Source organism: Patiria miniata, unplaced genomic scaffold, assembly GCF_015706575.1.
Source record: "Patiria miniata isolate m_02_andy unplaced genomic scaffold, ASM1570657v1 HiC_scaffold_24, whole genome shotgun sequence".
NCBI lineage: Eukaryota > Metazoa > Echinodermata > Asteroidea > Valvatida > Asterinidae > Patiria > Patiria miniata.
In genome coordinates, this window is record NW_024037063.1 from 15,987,601 (window position 1) to 16,011,643 (window position 24,043).

A 24,043-nucleotide genomic window follows, 5' to 3' on the forward strand; every position below is an offset into this window, starting at 1 on the left:
TACCATTAGAAAGAGCGAGAGTGCCCTCTTTTGATAACATGTTTACTCTACCTCGTACATGTACGAGGTCTGGCGATTTTAATAATGAACATTACCTCGTACATGTACGAGGTTGGCCGACCTCGTTTCCCATGGGTACGATCTTGCTGCACCATGTTGTTTCCCATCATGCCTTGCGCGATCTTAACCCCTGGAATTGTGTAATTTAAATGTGGCAAAATATGGCACATTATAATTAGGCTGCAGTTTATCCGTTTTACGTGCCGACGCCATCTTTAAAATGTTAAAAGTTGTGATTTTCAAGAATCAATCCTTTCAAACAAAACGTTTGGACGTTGCATTATTTAGCAAAGTTTTGTATTAAATGTACGTACCGCTTTCGTCCCTTTACAACCGAAGATACAGGGTTTTTTTTTGCGAAAAACGAGGCTGCCATAATCCATATCGTACAGGCATCGCGACTTTTGAATAACAATTTTTTTTCCGTACGTTACGTTACATGCAAAGCACGCGAGCGCATTATGGGCGCGCCCGGCGTGCAATCTTCGAAAATGCGCGTGCAGTTCGCTGTGAATAGCCAATCAGCGTCATTTATGTCATCATCACAGCCAGGGTTTAGTGTAAGGAACGCGCACGCGCCCATGGAGTCGAGGCTGGAGGTTGGCACTTTTGGATGAACAAATATACCTCCTACATGTACGAGTTTGGCACTGAAAGAGTTAAGTGGGACCAAAACGCGGCCTGATTTATCAAAAACAAAATAAAGTTTGTATTACAATGGAATCTACATTTTTTTTAAATATAAAGAGATAATCTGGCATAAACTTGTTTAAATGACATCGTATTAAGCACAACATGGTGAGCTTATCACACACACACATTTTCTTTGACGGATGCTAGAGGGCGCCCTTTTGAGTACTAACATCATCATGACTTGTATTTTGCATCCCCCATTGAATGGACTGGGTGTCCATTGTCTTTAGTTTGGTAGTCCAAAAGTTTGGCGATATTCCATGCCAAGGAGATGCATAACAACATTGTACTTTGAACTCTAGTATTGGAATAATAATACATGTACACATTTCTAGGATATAATTCCTTGGCATGTGGTAACCATTGGAGAAAGTTATTTTCATGACTGTTACTTGTGTTAGGAAGATCAAAATACTGAAGTCATTTTATAGTTGGACTCGTCGTAGACTCGGGTCATCCTCAAGTATTTACATCAGGGTCTGAATCCAGTTCCCGAAAATCCAAGTCCAAGTCATAGTCTGTTGAAAAGTGGAATTGAGCCCTACAGCACTGGTAGTAGATACTGCCCGGGGCAACATTTTTTTTTATCCTGGGCACAAAGCTGTTTGACCTTTACTTCCAGTGTTACCAGAAGCGCTGTGATAATTGCACATAACTTGGAAATGGAAAGAGTTTATTACATTCAAACAAATTAATCAGATGTTCAGTCAGGAATGCAAAACTCAAAAGAAGGTATGAAGATAACAGAAAAAGCACACTCTAGCGGCATGTAAATTTATTATTTTGTTGTTGTTAAAAAGTATACGCAATTTTGCTTAAACTACCAAAATGCATACTTTGGCCAATAACAAATTAATTTGTGAAGTTTCAAAATTATGACGTCATCAGATCGGAAGTTATTCTAGGGAAATTTTAACTTTTTTAAAATTCAAATCCATCATCCAGTACCCAATAGTAACATCAACAATTGTTGATGTTGGACATCTGAATAGTGAATAATGTGACGTCATCAAACCAAAAGTTAAATTCTTATACGTCAGAAATTTAGTATATTAGTGGTAATTCAAATGTTACTTAGTCTTCATGTAAGATCATGGCTGGGGAAGCAAAAACCATTCTTAAGACCAAGGTCAGTCTCAAGACTTACATGTATATATATTTGTATTACAACAACCAGTCACATAGTAATGTCATTTTTATTGGGGGGGGGGGGTTAGACGTGAAAAAGGGCACTCGCTCATCTATGCTGAAAGGTAGACGGGGTCTTTTTACCAGTCACCGTTTCCATAAAATATAAAGGGGGAGGGGCTAGAGTATCATGAATAGAGTATCATGATATTGCTGCATAAGGCCAAAAAACAAGATGTTGTGTTGCCCTCACCCGACTGACCCCAATACCTGGAAATCTCCAGTCTGGGCTTTTCTCTCTTTTTTTCACTTGAAAAAAATTCAATAAACTTCAGCCTTGCCGTGACCGTTTCTTTGTAATGCCATAAATTTGCATTTCGTTATAAAATGTACATACCATAGATGGTTGTACAGTTCGTAGGCTTAACGTTTCGTGTACGTTGGTAGAGGGAACTGGTAACTAACAAGTGGCCATTAAAAGTATAACAAAAAGCCTGACTGACCGACCCTCCTGATATTTTTAATGTGTGGGCAACACACCTTTTTTGTTTGTTGCCTAATTAGCTGAACAAAAGATAATCCTTAAACAGAAGTATTTGTGGACGATGAGTCATCTTAACCTTCTGCTTTAGGAGCACATTTATCCCTGTCTTTTCTTCATTTCATTTGATGAATTAGTTTTAGAAGCTATGGAAGCTTAAATAAGAAATCAATTATACTGATGCATATCCATACCTTTTTTTCTATTTCAGTTGCTTCTGCTGATTGTTTTGAGTGTATCATCATTTTGTGAGAGAGCTCAGGACTGCTAAGAGTGAAACACTGAACAATGCCACACAAAATTAGTTTCTGTGTAATGCATGCAAGTGGATCAGACACTGGTGTGAGTTTACATGACTTGGAGGTACACAGTCCCCTTGCAAGGGGTTGGCAGTCCCCAAGATTTTGCCTATACCCACAGGAGATTGTTATTCAGCTTGCTGATAAAACACGCATTAGGAAACTGCAGTTGCTTGCTCATCAGTATCTCATACGTAAGTATAAATCGCATCAAATTGCACCAGAGTGTTTAATAAAGCCTAGAACTATTGCTTAGAGAAAACTCAATTTAGAAAGAAAACAAAATATGATCTTTTGAAAAATGTTTCCTTTTAAATTATCCTACTTCAAGATGATGCTTTGAAAGCAACAGGTGCACATGTGGTAAAACTTTTCAACATGTTCATTGTCCTGGTTTCTTGATTACCATGACTGAATACAATAAACAAATATTGTAGCATACCTATTGGCCAGGGTGTATGATAAAAGAACATGTACCGTAATTTCCTGCGGATAAGGCGCGCGGCGGATAAGGCGCAGGTCCCTAAAATCACCCAAAAAAAATTCAAACACCACCAGATAAGGCGCACCGCCGCATAAGACGCATGTTTGACCGCACACAGAAGAACACCAGGCGTCACCCGGTGTCGGTACATCGCCACAAAGGGGCCATTGTGTTGCCTTAGAACGATCAGACTATTCGGAGGATGAATTAAACCGTAACCACATTGGCTGGTCACATGTAGAGCCATGAAGAAAAGACCAATGTAAATTGATACCGACCTTCATCCATTCAGCCAACGCGCGCTGTGCATGCTTCCTTGCGGTTTCCGATCCTGGCCTTCCTTGGCCTTTTGTTAATGCAGTGCGGCCCAATCAGCGGCCAGAAACGATGGTCCACGCGCTGTCTGAAGATATTGGAACACGCACGCTGGATCAGATTCGTAGACTTGCCCAGTCCCTCCGAGCCAGATGTTGCGCCCTCTACCGGTGACTAATACAAAAACTAGCGTCGCCTATATGTATATACCATACGAAAATAATCCCGTCACACCGGGGGAGACTTAACAAAAATGTTTTATTATATTTTTTAAAAATTGTTGTAATGTTTTTTTGTATTTAATGAAACAAACGAAAGTGCAACAAATAAACATTAGTACTTCATATTATCCTAAGTCTAAAGCAGACTTCGAAGATATCCTGTACAATAAACACCCTCAACGTTCACACAATAGAACTTGAGTGAATGCGATTTCCAAACGTTTAAGTAATTCTGATTGCAGCATTTTCGGAATGAAAAACGGCCACAAAGAAAAACGTTTGTATGACGGCATTGTTGGAACGAAAGCACGATCACTAAGGGGGATCAACGCATTGCGGCATTGTTGGAATGAAAGCACGATCATGGGGGATCAACACATCGCGGCATTGTTGGAATGAAAATACGGTCACAATGTCTGGAGAGTTGAGCCTTGGTTGACCGCATTATTGATTGCGGCATTGAAAGAATTCTTCACACAAAGACCGTCACTTTGAACTCAAGCGACACCAGATAAGGCGCACCTGTAGATAAGGCGCAGCGATGTTTTTGTGGTCTAGAAAGTCAGATAAGACGCGTCTTATCCGCAGGAAATTACGGTACAAAGGAAAATGTATTATAACATATGTACATATGGAAGAAAAAAGAATGATTTACATGTGTGGTAGAGAGACTTTTTGGGGTAATAAGATTGTGGTAAGCCACTTTGTAATCTCTGTAACTTTCACCTGAATGTAGTATTGAAGTGTTGGTTTTTTTAAACGCTGATTAAAAAGTGAATTGTTTTTAGAAATGCAATTACCAATCGCCAGAGCACAAGAAATAGGCACGTATGTAAATCCAATATGTTAAGGCATATAAGTGAAACATAACGCAACATTGTCTCCCCTTAAAGAGGTTGTGGAATGCTGAATGTCTTTTTGTTTTTTATATTTTTTTATTGCAGAGTAGACCCATATCATAATGACAAACTCCCAAATTGTTGTAATGCGCGTTTAGGCCTATATGTTTATAAAACTGAAATTCATTGAGTAATTTGTTGGTCGGCGAGCGCATAATTGAAATCAACATTCGTCAGGTTCTTCATGCCAACTTCGTAAAATCAGAAAAATTGTGATGTAATAAACAGGACTCATTTATACAACGGCTGTTTACTGCTGCCCCACGCGCCCCAGCAACATGTGACCAAAAAGAGACCACGAAAACACAGATACTGCAACTGGTCCAGCTGAAAACGCCAGGCAACACGGCTCTGATGAGTGGTAGGTCTACGACGTTTCCGTAAACAAAAAGCAATGTTTTATCCAAGGACTCAAAAGTATTATGTTCATTATAAAATATTGAGATGAGCATCAAAAGTCCTACCGCAACTTTCTTCATGATTTACAGACAATTTCCAGGTTATTGTGGTAAATATTCAGTCCAAAGAGACAACATATCGTCAGGCTGTTTTTGAATACATGTACACGTACGGCACGCATCACGGCAGTGGATGGGGTCGGCCGTGTCCCAGAACTAATGTTGTACGGTTAACAGCATCGCAGGCCCTGGTCAAGTCCTCGCGTTGCATTTTTTTAAAACATATTGATTCGATAATTATGAAGTTACTCGAAGTTTGAAATTATTTACTTTATTGTTGACCAAAAAAGCTGTAAACAAGCCCAGGAGACCACACATGATTATGGGCCTACCGTTTCACCTCTACCCATTAACGTAGACTTGGCCAAGTCTGGGTTGCGCTCGGTCTGTATCTAAATATAAATGTGCGCATAGCGCATACGGACTGTACTCGCTGAACGCGCCCTCATGCGTCCACTTCAGACCAACATGTTAAAAACGTACATGTACATGTTGTTATTTTTATGTGATGCAGCAACCCAGACTTAGTCAATCTGCCAATCGTACGCGCTGGTTTGTTCCAATCATATCACAGCCAATCATATCACAGTATTTCAGGTAATGAGCGTTTTTATTCTTAAAAACGCGTGCAGATTGTTTTGATATTATTCCTAACACGCAATCAGCGTTGTCTGTGTAGTTGCGCATCCAAAGTTTCGCGAAGAATGCACACGCATCCCATGGTGAGGAGTAGCAAGAGACACACGCGCGCGTACGTTCGAATGCTTTGAAACGGCTCTCTGTGTACGCACAACACGTGGCGCTATCAATGGATCTCAACATCTTTACAGGTTAACTAAAATATAAATTCCCCTTTGTTTTGAATAACATTTGAATGTCGTGTTCTTTATCAATTCCATCCAAGAGCTCGTTTTTAAAACTTTTGCAGATTATTATCCAGACTTCCGTAACTACCGAAAAAAATTGGTTCCTTTGATTGGTCAAGCGACGTTGCTGCATGCATTGGGATGGTGTTGCATATGCATCGATGAATACGAGCGCGTTCACGCGAGGGGGGGGGTGCTAATGGCAGATTGATCAAGTCGGAATTGCTAACTTTTGCACCACATGCACATGCTATACGTATAATACACGTGTTGTACAATGTACATGCAGCGTGCGCGCATTGTTATACGGCATGAAGTGGATCGAATGCGCGCTTCTGGAAAGATGTAAACTATAAAGTGATTTTTGTGATTCTTTTTTTTTTACAAGTTTTTTTTTTTTTTTAAGATACTGACTTTGAGCAATTCCGACTTGAGTCAAGTCTACCCGTTAACGTGGCTACAATGCATAGTCCTGCTCCATTCATAAATCTCTGGACTTGCGACATGTTCGAAATCCCAGTTGAAAACCTTTCACGAGTCCTGAAATTTAACGAGCACTATAAATATTTTCAGTACTTAAATAAGACTTTATCCAAGAACTTCCAGTGGCAGATAATCTGTCATTCGATCAAAAGTAATTCGAGGAAAAAATGGAACCCTGCCACAAAAAAATTAGAACAAACGTAAGAAAGAATGCCATATACGGACGCCACATTTTTTCAATAAATAGGCAACCTGTGTGTAGAAATTTAACGGGTCTACGGTTCTCCAAGACTGGCCATAGACAAGTGGTCCAAAAACAGTCTTCCCTATAAATTATTTACAAATCATATCTCAGTTATTTCATGTCCGATTTTAAAAATTCTAACGGCATTGTACAAAGAATTACCGGATTTTGAAGCTGTACAAAACATAGCTCTCTTACATGCACTTTGAAAACTGGTGTGTGGTCCCGTCCGCGCCCCGTTCTGCAGATCTATGGGGCCGGGCTGGGGCGGCCGGGGCCGGCTGGGGAAAATGGCTCATCACGTGGTCGCCTTATACTGTCGCAATTGGGTGTACGTGTCAGTACAGCACCACCATTGTTTTTCTGTACAGTCGTGTAGCAATTCCAAATTCTCTCTTGAGCAAAGAAGGCTGTACAGTCTTGCTGTACAAAATGCATGTACAAGTGCATGTATCAGCATTCTATCCGTTTGGCTGAAATCTGATCTAGTGTACAAAGTTTGGACAAACTGGTGCCCGGACGGGAAAATTGGAATTTTTTTGCAAAAGAGATGTGGTGTGATTACAGCCGGCCACTGACGCAATTATAGGCAATATAGGTTTGCCTTGGCCTAGTGCGTTCGCTACTCGTACACGTATCAACAACAAATTATTTTGAAATTCCAAAACTTGACCGGTGTCAAAATCTCGTCCCCGCGGCCGCGGGCCGGCGGCGCAAGAGCGCCGGTGAATTTCCAGCTTTACATACCTTGTTCAGCGTGCTAAACAAACGTAGCGTGCGTGAACGATGTTAATGTAATACTAGACGTTTTTTACTATGGTCGGCCGTAAAACAACGATCCACAATCTATAAATAAAATGCTGTGTAACTATCAGAACACTGAATAATCAATAGAAACTACCAAAAAGTCAACGGAGATCTCCCTTTTAAATTCTGAACTTTTCAATTAGAATTTTGCGGGGGTAAAAACTGTTGCCAACTACGTTTGAATTAAAATGATGTCGTTGCGCTGGAACTACGCTGCATAGGGAGTCCTGTTAATTACATCACGATTTTACCATGTTTTGTTTGCTGCCCCCAACGACGACTTTTGCAAAAATTGCACGTTCGGGCCTAAACAGGACCTGAAAAACAGCTCTCAAATGTACCTTTTGTATTCATTTCATGACAGACACAATAGTTGTTTTTATTTAATCACATCTTAGGCTATATATACCCGAAAAATGACGGAAATGTCTTCAGGCATTCCACTACCTCTTTAAACTTAATGACATCATCTCACATGAAATCTGTCTTTGTTTCTTTGAAGCAACCAAAATAGAATTCTACATTGGTAGCTTACCACCAGACCATGTCACCACACTTCATGGAACACGTTACAAAAGACTGGGGTAAGTGTACAAGCATTACATTCACTGTGTGGACCTCTAAACAAAAGAGGTCCACATAAACCAGGTAGCAGTAATGTTGTGTGGACTTGCCCATGTCCACACAAGGTTTCCCCCTCTCTGGAAAACAGGTTTAGAGGCAAGGAATCCAAGGAATCGAGGAAATCATGATAAAAAAAAAATGGGTTTAAAGAGTGTTCACAGTGTGAATAAAATGAGTTATTTCTGCAGTGAAGGTGAACATTGGCATCTATAGGCATACCTTCGTAACATTGACGGACAACAAAAACATGTCCATTAAAAGCGAGATTTTCAACACTTCATTGCACTAATTTTTCAGTATATATTTGTAGTATCACAAAGTTTGAACAAGTTCCTCCTCTAGATCTCTTCTCTGCCCCCCTTTTCACCTCAGACCCTGTATCTTGTTATGAGGGTAATTTTAAGAAGTTTTAAGTAACTGATACATTTTCTTCTTGTTCATCAAAATCATGGCTAGAGCTGTGAAATTAACTTTATTAATTTTTAATATGGGTATTTTGTGGACATTTCTTCAGGCTGGATTTTTTTGCTGCCCTCAATATGGTTGAAAATTTAGTGAAATGCCCAATATTATAATTACCAACGTAACATGATTACCATCGTAACAATGGGGACAAACCTGAAATTTCTGTTGGACTAAAGATACAGTGCAGCACCCGATTTCACGAAGCGCTGCAATGCGTCGTAACCCGAGTTACGACGTGTAACACATCGCAACTTGCGACGCGTCGGTATGATCCATTTCATGAAACTTGCAATGTGTTGAACGCGTCGTGACTTACTTGACACTTCTCAAGTTAAGACGTGTCTAGTGGTCATCGCAAAATAAGAAGCATCCTTTTCTTAGCCAGTTTTATGCCATACAAATTACATAACACGAGACTATAATACCGAGACAATGTGTGTAAAGTTGTAAATAGAAAATGCATTGGATAATTATGAACTAGCCTGGAATACTGCAGTTGAAATTTCAAAGTAGCTATAGGGTCCCTATACAGTCCACTGAGAACTTATTTCCTTTAAAATTCATCACACTTCCGCCATTTTGTTTCACGTTTTAAAAACTTTTCGAGAGTTGATCCGACGACTCTTTGTTGAAAATCAGACGACTATTTACTGTATGCTGAATAAATACATGTACAGTGTACATATAACAGTCACCGAGTTATGCTGTAAATACACCTACTACACGTCGCACTTACGACATGTTTTGTGAAATGGATTGCAGGACATGTCGCAGCTGCGACGCATCGTAGGGATACGATATCATTACTCTCATCAAAAAAAGTATTCTTAAGGCTAAACAGCAGTGACATTTGCGCAGAGAAAGAAATGTTAAACTTATGGGGTCTGGCGTCTGGGTATGAATTACCCACGTAACGTTTTGACAGACACTGTTACGTGGGTAAGCATGATATTGCAGGTTGTATTTAATGTTTTATGCAAGCTTGCAGCAATTACATGGTATTGTTTTGTTTTTTTACATAATGGGATATCTGCTTTTCAAATGTATCAACTTCTTTGAATTAGAACTTCAAACTAGATAAATAATTTTCAAGCCTAATAAATATCACATTTTTTCAGTGCGAGTTTGGGGTATATTCTGGGTATGACTCAATATAAAAACAAGACACATCTACCAACATACAATGTATGTTGTTCTATTTCTGATATATCTGTAATAACACACACTTAATAAATCCTCACTGATGACAAGTGAAGAAAGACTTTATTGACTTTTTGTCCGTCAATGTACACTTTACTGTGGAATAAGCCCCTACATTATTTCAAGCAACTGGAATGACCACAAAGATATCTTACACGTAATAAATAATAATGTACATAACTACATGCATATTTACATATATACATGACCATGTATACATGTACCGGTATGTATACATGTACCTTTTCAAATATGCATGTAGTTATGTACATTATTATTTATTACGTGTAAGATATCTTGTATATATGTATGTATACATGTACCTTTTCAAATATGCATGTAGTTATGTACATTATTATTTATTACGTGTAAAATATCTTTGTGGTCATCCCAGTTGCTTGAAATAATGGAAATGAAAGATAAAACTCCCCTGAATTGCTTATTTGTAAGCTTTACATACTGTACAAATGCTAATAAATTTTATGTTGGATTATATGTCGTAACATAGTACATTATGGTCAAAAAATAAATTGATGAAATCTGTGATTTTGTATCCATGTATACAATGTTGTGAACATAAAGTCGTATAATCCATAAATTCTTTCAGTATGAAGTTGGGGATATATTCTTAGCCATAAATGTATAAATTAATATTCTCTATACTTGGTAGGCCCCTTTCAATTTTTTTTAAAAGTTTTTGTATTGAAGTTCTTAGTAATCACACTTGGTACTGGTAGTACCTCAAACCGACACAATCTTGAATATAAAAAATAAAAGCTTTGATTTTGAGGCTGTGGATATTTAGAATGAAAAAAGATTGAAACTAGAGCTATGTCTGTTCAATGAACAGAACATAGGGCTTTTCCGTATTTTTTTTTGGGGGGGGGGTGTTTTGTCCATATGCAATTAGATACCGTAGTCAGAGGACTAAATTCTTCACATACATGTATAGGACTTCAAAATTTACACCTTTTAACATGACGTTACATGTCCCGCAATGACGTCATCGTAACAACACCATAAATCCCATGAAAGAAAGTGTAACATTTTGTTAGCGGAATAAAATCTTAAAAATTAAAAAATCATAAAAATATCAACCGATAATGTCATGACGACGTCATTTCAAATTTTTCATACTTGTGACATTATCTACCTATCCACAAAGTTTCATGAGGATGGGAATTTCTGTTATATGTGTTTTGGAAATTCGCGTTTTTGATAACGTCATCGTGACATCACAAATTTTAAAAAATGTGTATATATACCTAACAAACAAAATACAAAAGGAATTTTGAATTTTTCATGTTGCGTTCGTGAGATACGGCTTAAAGGTCCAAAAATTCAAAAATTCATATCAAATCGCACGATTACGTCATCATGACGTCACCTCATTTTTATCTATAACACATCGCAGTCTACTGACACACCGAGTTTTAACCCAATCGGACTTAATGTTCTGTAGATATATAGGACTTCAAAATATGCACGTTTGTGATGACGCCACGTGTCCCATGATGACGTCATCTAACAATACCTGTCAGTCCACATATTTTTTATTGTAGTCTTGATGTGCACCAAGTTTGACGTTAATCCAATGAAACAAAGTGTAAAATTTTGTAAATGCAATAAAATTTTAACTATTTAAAAAATCATAAAAAATCAACCGATGACGTCATGGTGACGTCATTTCAGATTTTGCATACTTGTGACACCATCTACCTATCCACCAACTTACACCAAGTTTCATGACGATTGGGCCTTCCCTTATAAGTGTTTTCAAAAATGGCATTTTTGATGACGTCATCTTGACGTTGCACTTCTTTCTAAATTTTTGGCAAACACGTATTACCTCACAAACATAATACAACAAGAATTTTCAATTTTGCATGTTGCGTTCGTGAGATATGGCTTAAAGCTCCAAAAATTCAAAAAATTATATTAAGTCGCATGATGACGTCATCGTGACGTCACCTCAATTTTTACCTATAACACATCCCGGTTTACCAACATACCGAGTTTCAACTCAATCGGACTTACTGTTCTGTATAGGCCTTCCAAATATGCACGTTTGTGATGACGTCACGTGACCCATGATGATGTAATCATGACGTCACTCTTCGAGACACAACTTCACTATAGGGTCTTTACCTGAGATAAGTTTCATTGGAAAAGGACTTTGTTTTAGGTCAAAAGTGGCGGGTACCAAAAACGTGTACAAAGTCAATGGGATTTGGGGTGGACCCAAAAAGATCAAAAAGAAGAAGAAAACTAGAGCTGTATGTCTGTTTGCAAACAGAACACAGGGCTTTTTCGCATTTTACAAATATTTGTTTCGTTTGTCCTTTTGCAGTCACTTTTCAGAGTGCTTCATGCAGTAAAAGGTTGTTCAAAACGCTTAGAATAATTCCTAAGGCCAAAAAAAAAAGTCTCCGGTTTCTGGTATGGAGCTTGTCCAAAAAGTGGTGCGGCGACGCGGCTTTTTTTTTTTTTTTACCTGTTTTTTTTGCTTCAAATGTCAGCTGATGACTGCAAATGGTGCCCGACTAAACTTAGTGCAAATATTATGTGAGACCAGAGAGGCCACATAAAGCTTATTCTCGATCATAACCCCATCTAAAATACGTTAAAATTGTGCAGCAGCAGGATTCCAGTCAAACCAGTGAGTTTGGCCGTTTTGAGACATCGTCTTTCATTGAAAAAAAACTTTTTCATTTTGCCGACGCGCATGGCTACGGCGACGCGTGCGCATACCAGAAACCGGAGACTTTTTGGGGGGCCTTAAGTATAATTTTATCAAATGATGTCACTTGCCCTGCAATGACGTCATCCTTAAGACCCTTCTCAATGCACATTTTGTCATTGTGATTTTGGTTTGAACCAAGTTTAATGTCAATCCGATGAAAGAAAGTGTGCAATTTGTGGAAAAATTATAAATATCTAAAAATTATCAAAACCAAAAGGTGACGTCATCTGACGTCACTTTAAACTTTGTATACTAGTACCATTATTTACCTACCCACTAAGTTTCATGACAGTCAGACCTTTCCTTATATGTATTTTGAAAAATCGCATTTGTGTGACGTCATAATGATGTCAGATATTTGTTTCAAAATTTTGTGCAAATACCTTTTACCTAACAGACCAAATTCACAAAGAATTTTGAATTTTGCATGTTACGTTCATGAGATATGGCTAAAAGGTCAAAAACTTCTAATATTCATATAACATCTCCGGATGATGTCATCATGGCGTCACCTAATTTTTTTTTTACCTATAACACATCCCGGTCTAGCCACATACCAAGTTTCATCCAGTCAGACTTACAGTTCTGTAGATATAGGACTTCATAATACATGTATGCACGTAAATTTTCAAAAACCAATAAAAACAATTAGGTGATGACGTCATCATGACGTCATAGTCTTGGCATAATTTTTGTATGAGGGTCTTCCTTGGCTGTAACATTGATGACGATTCCAGATCGCCAAGTTATAGAAATGGTGGCTTGAAAACGTGTACAAAGTTAATGGGCTAAAAAAAATCCCAATGCAGAAAAATTGCACCTTTAAATTTGTAATTTGCCTTTGAACTGAAACATTTTTATGAAATATTACTTGATATTCTGACCCTTAGGAATATGTTCAATCGAATGACTACGCGAAAAAATACGATTTCTCTTTCATTCTCATAGTAATTCTCGGCTGAGGTTCAGAACTACTCAGTAAGATATCAGTGTTGTATAGGAAAAGACTTGTGGAAAATCCCACTGCAGAAAAACTGCACCTTTAAATACGTAACATAGGGCTTTTCGGCATTATGATTTTTTATTATACGTCCCTGACTATGCGCATGCATGAACATAAAATCTGTCAAAGTTAGCCGAAAATCGGCTAAAACGGTCACTGTGATGTGGACAGGATTTGACCTGGGCAACACGTGCTCTGCAGGCTGACTGACATACGATGTACATGTATGTGCGTAACGTACGTGTATGTACATATAGACGTTCTGTGCATGTTTTAGAGCAGAGGTATTGTCAACCTGAAGTTTTAAGCGTGCGCAGAGCATGTTCGAGTTCGCTTATTGCCTCCAAGCTTTGAAATGTTTTAGACCTACCCTTAAATCGACAATTAAAGTAAAAACTAACATAAAAACTGCCATGGTTGATTTTTTAGGAATTTTCAAATGGAAAAGGGTCTTTTTATTATAACTTCCGGTCTGATGACGTCATTCGCCTAAAACTTCGCACACGTCTTAAGTGGGTCAAGGTCATCATATACACCAATATTTAGGCGATTCCGACAAACTTCGCCACAGACATCTGTTCAAAATACATTTTTGCAAATTTTCAACCTGTCGCTAGAGGGCGCTCGAAGATTGCATGACGTCATCGGTAGATGATTTGAAGAATACTTTTAGCCAAGAGACTAACACCGTTGAAAGCAAGTTCATATCTATTACCACTTTCAAATAATAAGCCACTTCTGGTTTTGGCCTTTTTCGACCGGAAGCAAGGGTCACGTGATTTCACGCACACTGAATGAAATAAAGACCTCAACCTACTCTACCACTTGCCGGCAACAGAATGCTGAGGACGCGTACGGTTGATTTCTTACAGTTCTCTAGATATACATGTAGGACTTTATAATATGCACATTTAGGATGACGTCACGTAACCCATGATGACATCATCATGACATCACTTCAATTTTTCATCTATAGCACATTCCGGTCTACCTACATACCAAGTTTCAACCCAATCGGACTTACAGTTCTCTAGATATAGGACTTTACAATATGCACATTAAGGATGACGTCACGTGACCCCTGATGACGTCATGATGATGTCGCCTTAATTTTCACCTTTAACACATCCCGGTCTACCTACATACCAAGTTTCAACCCAATCTGACTTATGGTTCTCTAGATATAGGACTTTACAATATGCACATTTAGGATGACGTCATGTGACCAATGATGACATCATGATGATGTTACCTTAATTTTCACCTATAACACATCCCGGTCTACCTACATACCAAATTTCAACCCAATCGGACTTACAGTTCTCTAGATATTGGACTTTATAATATGCACATTTAGGATGACGTCACGTAACCCATGTTGACGTCATCATGACGTCACTGCAATTTTCATCTATAACACATCCCGGTCTACTTACATACCAAGTTTCAACCCAACCGGACTTACAGTTCTGTAGATATAGCACTTTACACTATGCACATGGAGATACAACGTTGTTGAACTGACACGGCAATCTTTTCTCATCCATAGAAAAATAACATACCGTACCCCAGCAATATTGAATTGCCAAAGTACACGTGATCACAGATCTTATTTCCCTGAAAAGGCACTATGCTGTTGCTTACAGTACTGAACATTATCGTCTACAAATATGGCGTAGGAGTTCAAAAGTGCAGTGACATGATTTAGTATCTTTCTACACTGGTAGGACAGTACAGACATTTTGTTCAGAATGATAATGATTGTTATCTTGCTTTGCTGCCAATTATTAAAAATATACATCAAGTATTTAAAAATATACATTTTCAATTCGTGTACCCTTCAAAATATATTTTAATTGTACAACATTCATGTCTCATGTTGTATTTGCTTATTTCTCTGTGATTGCCAACAGATATGTAGGTATGTCTGATAACTCCAAGACTGGTTACAAAGCCAGAGAGTTGAAGTCTGTCCATGTAGATGCTGTTGGCCAATACCTGCGACTTGTTATTCACAAAAATCATGTCAACAAGTACAATGTGTACAATCAGGTAGGTATAGCTGATTCTAGCATTCAGTTTTCTTGTATTTTTGCTGGTCCAAGAGTGGCCAACATAGTTCTTTTTGTACCTGATTGACTGACTCACTCACTGACTGATAATTTTGGAAGGTTTTCACCATGAAATAAGCAATAAGCAGGAGACTGTCCATCGTCAGTAGGCATATCATACTGTCTGAAGCATTGGGTTTCCCTGGTTCTTTTCAGAACCTAACAAACTTGTCATACAGTGCAACCACAAACTTAGTCACTGTCATTTGTGAACTAGACTTGCTCAAGTCTCAACTTGACTATATACAGTCGTTATAACGAAAACGGTTAGGATGAAATTCCGGTTATAACAAACACATATATTCGTTCCCGGCAAAATTGTGCACATTTCTTTTTGGGAGATATTCGCTTAAGACGAAATCGGACAGTGCAAAATTTCTGTTACAACGAAAGGTTTTGGCGACCCCGTTGTATTCAAAAGCATTGTTAGTGACCCATTTATTACGAAAAAAAATTAAATCTGAAAGCAGCATAATTACAGTCATCAATGGTTTAAGTCAGTTTTTTAATCTTGCCGACACTGTGGTACCGTACGTTCACTAATCGCGCACTGTGGTTACCAACAAAGGCCTGTGAAAATGTGCTGATGATACCATGATACAATGACACCCAGACGGCAACAGAAGAAACCACAAGCCCGAAACAGTCACCGTCACTAAGTACGTGACATCTGATCTGCACCCAAGCTGACATGGACGACGAGATCTACGTGGACATGCTGCTAGGACAAGTTTGTCCGACGCAGGTTTCAGTGAATTATAAAGCCAACCCAACAAATCCAAATGGCTTTTTTAGTTAAAAAAATAGATTGGCATATTGACAATTAAATATAAAGAATGAAAACACACCAGATCAACAATTTTCCACCAACCCTTTATTACCCCTAAACGATTTCCTCGCCATTAAAAAAAAAGTCTATTTGAAAAGTTACGTTCATGTTCGTAACCTGATTGAACCAAATCCAAACTTAGAAACATGAACTCCCAAACTTATACCCTAACTATCATTTTAGCCCATACCACAAAAATAATTCTTGCAAGATCTTGTGAATTCAATATCCTAGCATTGCCTTTGCAACATGCACCGAAAGGAAGATATCAGCCCTTCCTGTTCTCTAACATTTTGAAAAGGCAACCGCTGGGAAGAAACCGATCGTCTCGTCACTGCATTATGTAGACCATACGCACAGGATTGTTGGTAAAATATGGTGCAAGCCAATTAGCTCACGTTGCTTCTGTGACAAAAATTTCGTCAGACATTAAGATCCAATCATGATGAACCATTATGACATCATTGCTCAGGAAACTGTCTCATGAGGGCGCTTTCTCATCAGCTGGCTCTGAACTGGTACAAGCAAGCAAACAAGTTTGGACTTGGGATCAGCACGTGAAAATTACATGTACAAATGAACCAAGGTCTGAAGGTCTCTAGGATGTAATTTTTGCTGGAAAGACTACAAACATTGAAAGACGAAAGGTACATTGTATAAAAATAAATTAGGAATGTCTATCTCCACGACACAATTTGTGCAGAAGAGTTTACTTACGTTGTACAATTATGCTCAGGTTGATTCGGTCGTCTCACTTCCGCCGGCAGTCGATACGTTGACTCCATCTTCAACCCTCGAGGTTTTCATAACTTTATTTCATTTTCGTATATTTTGTTTATTTACATATCACAATAAGAATATATGTACCATACATTTTACATATTTTCGCAAACCCTTTTTAAATAATTATTTTGTTTGATAGTTCTACACACCCGACACGATGTTCTATTTCGCTTTGATTACGCACGTGAACATCGTGCACGCTCATAGGGCTTACACAAAAGGGAACAATGGGTTGGAAACCATTGCATCGGATAATACAAAATTCGGATATAACAAACATTTTCACTGGGTCCCGTGGATTTCGTACCAAGGGGAGTCGACTGTAGTTTGAAATAGAATGGCGTTAATGAATGCCAAAAATAATGCCAGTGAATGGACTAAGTCCTGCCCATGCCAAATGCATAAAAAGGCTTCCAGTGAATAGCCATTCTGAATCGATTGGGGACAAAAATGATGTGCTCTGGGACCAGGTTCCAGGCTTACTGTGTCGTGTTTGACAAGCTTATTGTTGGTTTAGCCTTCTATTGATAAAGGCATTCAAATGTTTGCATTGTCTACCTGTGTTGAAGTCGAGTCACTTGAGTCAAGTCCAAGTCTGAGTCTCGAGTCACTGAGGGGGATGCACTGTTTTAGCAATATTTCTTGTTATGAGCTTTCATGACTTTTTAGCTTCTAGTCTGGCGCACATTTTGATACCAAATTTATGAAAATTGACCTTAGCGTCACCGCGTGACATTATTTGAGGCTGCGCACATTTCTCCCTATACATACTACATGGATAGCACAGCTTGCTGTGGTAACAGTGTGCAAACTGGCAAATTCAATAATTGAAAAACAGTTTGTCTTATGAAAATCAAATTCTGTGACTATGTTCAGATTTAACATTGCTCTACTTGTCGCGAGAAATATATCCATTGTTCCATAGCGCCTCGATCTAGTTTCTAGGATTTGTATACTATTTATTACTCTCTCTCTCACTTTATTATTATCGCGTTCGATTACATATCCGCGCTTACTCGTGCAACTGCCACTGCGTTCGATTTAACTCTCACATGACTTCTCGCGCTTACTCGAGCCTGGTCCAAGTAACCGACCCACTGAGCCAGTTATTTAGGTAAGTATCCCACAATACAATGCGAAAACATGGTGGCTAAGTCTAACGCTGTGGCAGCGGGGAATTCAAAAGTGTCTCAGCTTCACTTCACACTAGTACTTCTAGACGACAGGAGGAAAGTTAAAGTAATTTTTACATACTCGGCATTTCTTGTTCACTTTGGAAGAGCATGTACAGTGGCCACCATGGCTCGCTTTTGACGGCTGAAATCCATTGCAAATGTACAGCTTGCACATGTGCATACCCAAAACAAAAGTGCATTGTACGGGTAAGCATGAGGGAAGTAATTGAACGCTGTATGTGTGCCAAATTTAATTCCATTTAGTCGCTTCATGCCCGAGTTCTGATGGGGGAGGCGGAATCCCCCCCCCCCCCCCCCCTCCTCGCGATGGTCCCTAAAAAACCAGCCCCTTGAGTGTTAAGTAAATTAAATCTTTATCGCTCACCTTGAAATGTGATGTATGCAGGTGAGCCTGATTGCCATCAATGTTATTGGTGATGAGATCACATCAGAAGAAGATATGAAGCTATTTGAAGAAGACAACAATCATAAAGTGAACCGGGTCATCAAGGAGTTCATGCCAGAAGGATATTTTGCAGAAGAATCAAATCATGCCAACAATGAGACTGATACAGCTGTACTTGGCGGTGTCAACAGGTTGGTCATTGCAATCACTAACAAATACTTATTTTCAGCTGTCTGTTATTGTGGAATCCCTTCCTATTGGTTGAGAGACCATCACGTGGATAGTTTTCAAACCACCATCAAGGTTCTAAAATCAATAGCACTTACGGAGAGTTTTGCATTTTCAAAGTCCCATTGCACAAATTTACATGAGGATACATGTACTTTCTTGGGAAGTTGTACACAGATTAAATGGCACAGCCAGGTACAGTGGAGACATGTATTTGGAACCCACTGTGTTTCTTACTGATCAAACACTGTCTCTCAACCTGTGTGTCTAGATTATTGAATAGGTGCGCTTTTGGCAGCCTTCAAATCTAACTTTATTTTAATATCTTGTAACATTGGTACGAATAGAAGCCATTAACTACAGTACATGTACCAATGCATCCTGGATTTGCTTTAGTAATTTAATAATGTGAAATATAAGAGGAAAATGTGCTGTCATGGATATTCATGACAATAATGGTTGTACTTGTGTATTCCATGACTGTAAATAACGTGAACCTGTACAAACCTTCCAAAACTAGTTGCATAATTCTGCTTCCTTTAATTGGTTTCACTAATTTGAATTTGACTTTTTACTCTATGATTAAAGAATCACTATCATTGAAAACGCTGAGACAAAAAAGTTTTGGGGTTTATTAATTATCATAAGTACATTTCAAGTCTGTTTTATGTTCTGTTTGCCTACAGGCCTAATTACACAACATACAGAAAACAGACTGGATTTTTAAAAAAAAATTTATAATGACCTTTTGATTTATGTTGCAGGAAGGAATACATTTCTCCGATGGATGATTTAGCTTTCGATATGTACCAGGATCCAGAGGTTGCACAAGTCATTAGAAAACTGGATGTCAGAAAAAATGAGGCAGTACTGCGTAAGAGTCATTGGCATGTTTTGCTCTGTCACTGTTAACAATTTTTGGGTATTAAGTGAACATACAACCTGGAAAAGTGAACCCCACCGCACACCTTTCTGATATACCGGTTCACCGGATCGGTACATTTTTTTCTCACCGTTGCGGAGACCGCAACGCTACTCACACACATGCCAGATTCCGTTCTATAATCGGTCACATGATGACCAGTCACATGATGACAAGATGGGAGCAGTCAATTTTGAAAACCTTTGTGAATCTGATTGGTTAACATGTATATCGCGTGTAGTAAAATAGGAGTGCAGACCTTTCCCGCAGACCTTTCAATTGACATCAGATCCGGTGAAATCACATGCGAAAAAAATCAAACATGTTTGATTTCATCCTGTTGCTCGGTGTACGGTGAGATTGGTCCCAATTTTCAACATTCACCTCTCTGATCTGTACGTCGGATGGCCCGATGACCCAGTGAACCAGTAAAATTGGAAAGGTGTGCGGTGGGTTCTAAGGTTTGTTATACCTCATCATGATCAGCATCATCCATCTTGCACCAACTTTTCCAGCAAACTGTTTTAAAAGACCATTTTCTATGAAATGAAATCTATTTACAAGTATTCCCAACATTAAAAAAAGTTTTATTTTATCAAGAATCTGGAATTCCTGTAGACGCATTTAATTATTAAACAAAGCATAACAAGCACCTTAATACCTGATCTTATCACAGGATATTACATAAACATTTTCCAATGATTGGCAACTATCTATTGAGTCAACCAAAACAGTGCATACAATTTATTGTGTGGATCTTAATATGCATCTGTCACTAAATGTTTACCAAATTAAACTGACTTTCTGAATGGTCCCTTATCATAAAAAGAATTTGTGCAAGTTTATGCACATAAAAATTATGAAAATAGATATGTATTTCAAAACCTTTTTTTTTCCCACAGAGGAGCAATACGATTTGGCAAAGAAGTTAAAACAAGCTATTGCTGATTTACAAAAGGTATGTATATTGACACATTTGAGTCACTGTACATGTCATGTATAAGTTGTACATGTAAAGTCTAACTTTTATTTCAGCTATGTCTGGAGATACAGTAATAGAGTCTTAATTAAACTCCCAAAAGCAGTGCAAAATTATTAGCCTGCATCAATGACTGAAATGATAAAGATCAGATGTGGTAATCACATTACAGTTTACATGTACTTTACTTAGTTTATTCATTCCTATTGGTTGAGAGCTCATCATGTAGCTTGTTTTAAACGTTTCAGACCGGCTGGCTGGTCTTAAATGCGTTTCCAGTTTCACATGAAATTTGGACTCTATTAAATCCAGTGCCTTTTACCATTTTATTGGTTTAACGTTCACAATCCTCATGCGCACATGCCTAACACTACCAGTGAGTCAGTATTTCATAGTCCTATATTCATGCTACACCGGCACAGCTGCGTTCTGTGCCATATTGCATAGTACATGCGACGCGCGCCAATTTCCATATAAGGAGTTGTTAACGACTTTTTGCGAGATGGATATTCCATAATATAGCCAGAGGGGTGTTTCAGAAAAACAGAAAGTAAAATCACTGGAAAGTTTAAATAATTGATTTGGGGTTTTTTTTGGTTTTTTTTGACCAATAAGTTGGGTTTATTCGGACCGAGTAATAGGGTAATTATCAGCAACCAGACTCCAACCAGTCTTAAACAAAGTGTTTAAAACAGGCCAAGCACACATTTATTACCTTAGTTGCAAATACAGACTGATTAGGTGTAACATTCATCCATATGATGTTGAGTGGCGGCGCTAAGGGGGGGGGGGGGATGGGGGCAAGTTTTGTCCTTGCCCCCCCCCCCCCCCCCAGTTTGCCCTGAACACTTTATGTACAAGTAGATTAATTGCTTTTCCACTTAAAAGCGGAAAAGCATTGTTTTTGTTCTGATAGACTTTGTACATGTTATATTAACCGCGGCACTTTGGACCTAAAACAAACTCGTATTCTAATGAAACCTAGCATATATGTAAAAACTTGGTGGGTGGGTAGATAATGGTACTAGTACACAAAATCTGAAATGACGTCACGATGACGTCATTGGTAGATTTTTATGATTTTTAAAATATTTACAATTTTGTTCTGCTTACAAAATTTAACACTTTTATTCATCCGACTGGCTTCAAACATACTAAATTCAAAATTCTTTTTGTATTAGGTTTGTTTTATGATAGGTATCTGCACATTATTTTTGAAAAAATGTATGACGTCACGATGACATCATCAAAAATGTGATTTTTTAAAACACTTATAAGGGTAAGACCGATTATCTTGAAACTTGGTGGGTAGGTAGATGGTCTTAATAGTATGCAAAATCTGAAGTGACGTCATGATGACGTCATCACCAATTTTTACCCCTCAGCCGAGAGGCTCGAGGGGTATTGTCATCGCCTAGGGCGTCCGTCCGTATGTCGGTGCGTTCTGACCATACCCCCCTTGTGGGGTGATGTTCCTTTCAGGACACATCACCCCACTATTTTCACAATAGAAAAACATCACCCCAGAAGAGAATCTTTAGAAAAAGGGATAATGGGAACACAATGCTATCACCCCACAATTCCGTCTGGCTGGAGCGTCCGTAGGTCCGTCCGTATGTCCGTCCGGGCAGCTTGGTTTCCGGATGATAACTTGAGTTAGAAATGTTGTTTGGGATTGTAACTTTGGTAGGGGGTTGCCCTTAGGAGTAGGCAAGTTGGGATTGGTTTTGAGGTCAAAAGGTCAAAGGTCAAGGCCACCCTGGTGAGTTAAAGGCAAATAGTTTCCGGATGATAACTTGAGTTAGAAATGAGATTTTGGTGTCTAACTTTGGTAGGGGGTTGCCCTTGGGAGTGAGCAAGTTGGGATTGGTTTTGGGGTCCAAAGGTCAGGGTCACCGTGGTGAGTTAAAGGTAAATGGTTTCCGGATGATAACTTGAGTTAGAAATGAGATGTTGGTGTCTAACTTTGGTAGGGGGTTGCCCTTGGGAGTAGGCAAGTTGGGATTGGTTTTGGGGTCCAAAGGTCAAGGTCACCGTGGTGAGTTCAAGGTAAATGGTTTCCGGAGGATAACTTGAATTAGAAATGAAATTTTGGTGTCTAACTTCGGTAGAGGGTTGCCCATTGGTACAGGCATATTTGGATTGGTGCTGGGGTCAAAGGTCAAGGTCACCATGTTGAGTTAAAGGTTAATGGTTTCTGGATGATAACTTGACTCTGGCTGAGGGGTTTCAACAGCAACGCAGTTATTTTTTTCAATTAATTTACCAACTTTTTTACATTTTTTCGTATTATTTGTAATGCGGAAATGCCTGTGTCTTGTTCATCGAACAGGCATAGCTCTTGTGGTTTTTTCTTTTTTTCTCCGCTATTCAGATTCATAAAATTTGGGGCCAATGAAAGCATTAAGACATTGGTACCTTAAACAACGCCACATATGCATTCATACAGCTGTAGATACTTGATAGTGTGCAGCCAACGTCCTTGTTCATCTGTAAATACATTTGTTATACACCATTGTGCAGTTTGATACATTTCTGATTCATGAAAACGACTACACTTCTAAGTTGCTCTAGTGGCTTATTTCCGGATCATTGACGATGGTATGCGCGCACGTACACAGGCTTGATATTTTTTTACTGCCCCAAAAAGTTATTTCCTTGCCCCCCAATTGCCCCCCCCCCCCCCCCCCCCCCCCCCGCCAAAAGTTTTTCTTTAGAGTCTGGCGCCGCCAATGATGATGTTGTTCCTTTCAATCATAAATATGCCTAATGGAAAATAACTCTTGGAACATTAAAATTGCAGGGGCTTATATGACACATTGATTTACACATAATATTTGGATGTTGTACATAAAAAGACAATGGCGTGTTAACCAAGCGGCATTATCCGACTTAACTCCACCAAGTGGCATTAAGTCGGATAATGCCGCTTGGTCAACGCGCCATTCGTGGGTAAGAATGGCCGGAGGGCAAAAATTCCAATCCACAAATGTCGGTTACCTTGGGCATTATCCTTTAAGTAATACTCAGTTCCCGTCAAGAGAATAGGATTGTATGTACATTCAAGAGAATAGGAT

The 24,043-nt window shown here is 38.8% G+C and overlaps 1 protein-coding gene across 3 annotated transcripts in view; it reads left to right on the forward strand.

The window, feature by feature from the left end:
* The window catches only part of LOC119732013 (centrosomal protein of 104 kDa-like), a 181,732-nt gene that overhangs the window by 3,448 nt on the left and 154,241 nt on the right, over positions 1 to 24,043 (forward strand). For 2 of the 3 annotated variants that reach the window (XM_038205365.1, XM_038205366.1), the window contains exons 2-7: positions 2,634 to 2,915; positions 8,001 to 8,082; positions 15,447 to 15,585; positions 18,838 to 19,028; positions 19,830 to 19,939; positions 20,890 to 20,945. In XM_038205365.1, the coding sequence (XP_038061293.1) occupies positions 2,711 to 2,915; positions 8,001 to 8,082; positions 15,447 to 15,585; positions 18,838 to 19,028; positions 19,830 to 19,939; positions 20,890 to 20,945 (783 nt within the window). In that variant the 5' untranslated portion in view covers positions 2,634 to 2,710. Of the gene's footprint in view, positions 1 to 2,633; positions 2,916 to 8,000; positions 8,083 to 15,446; positions 15,586 to 17,021; positions 17,044 to 18,837; positions 19,029 to 19,829; positions 19,940 to 20,889; positions 20,946 to 24,043 lie in introns of those variants that run through there. The other variant, XM_038205367.1, reaches the window with a different exon arrangement.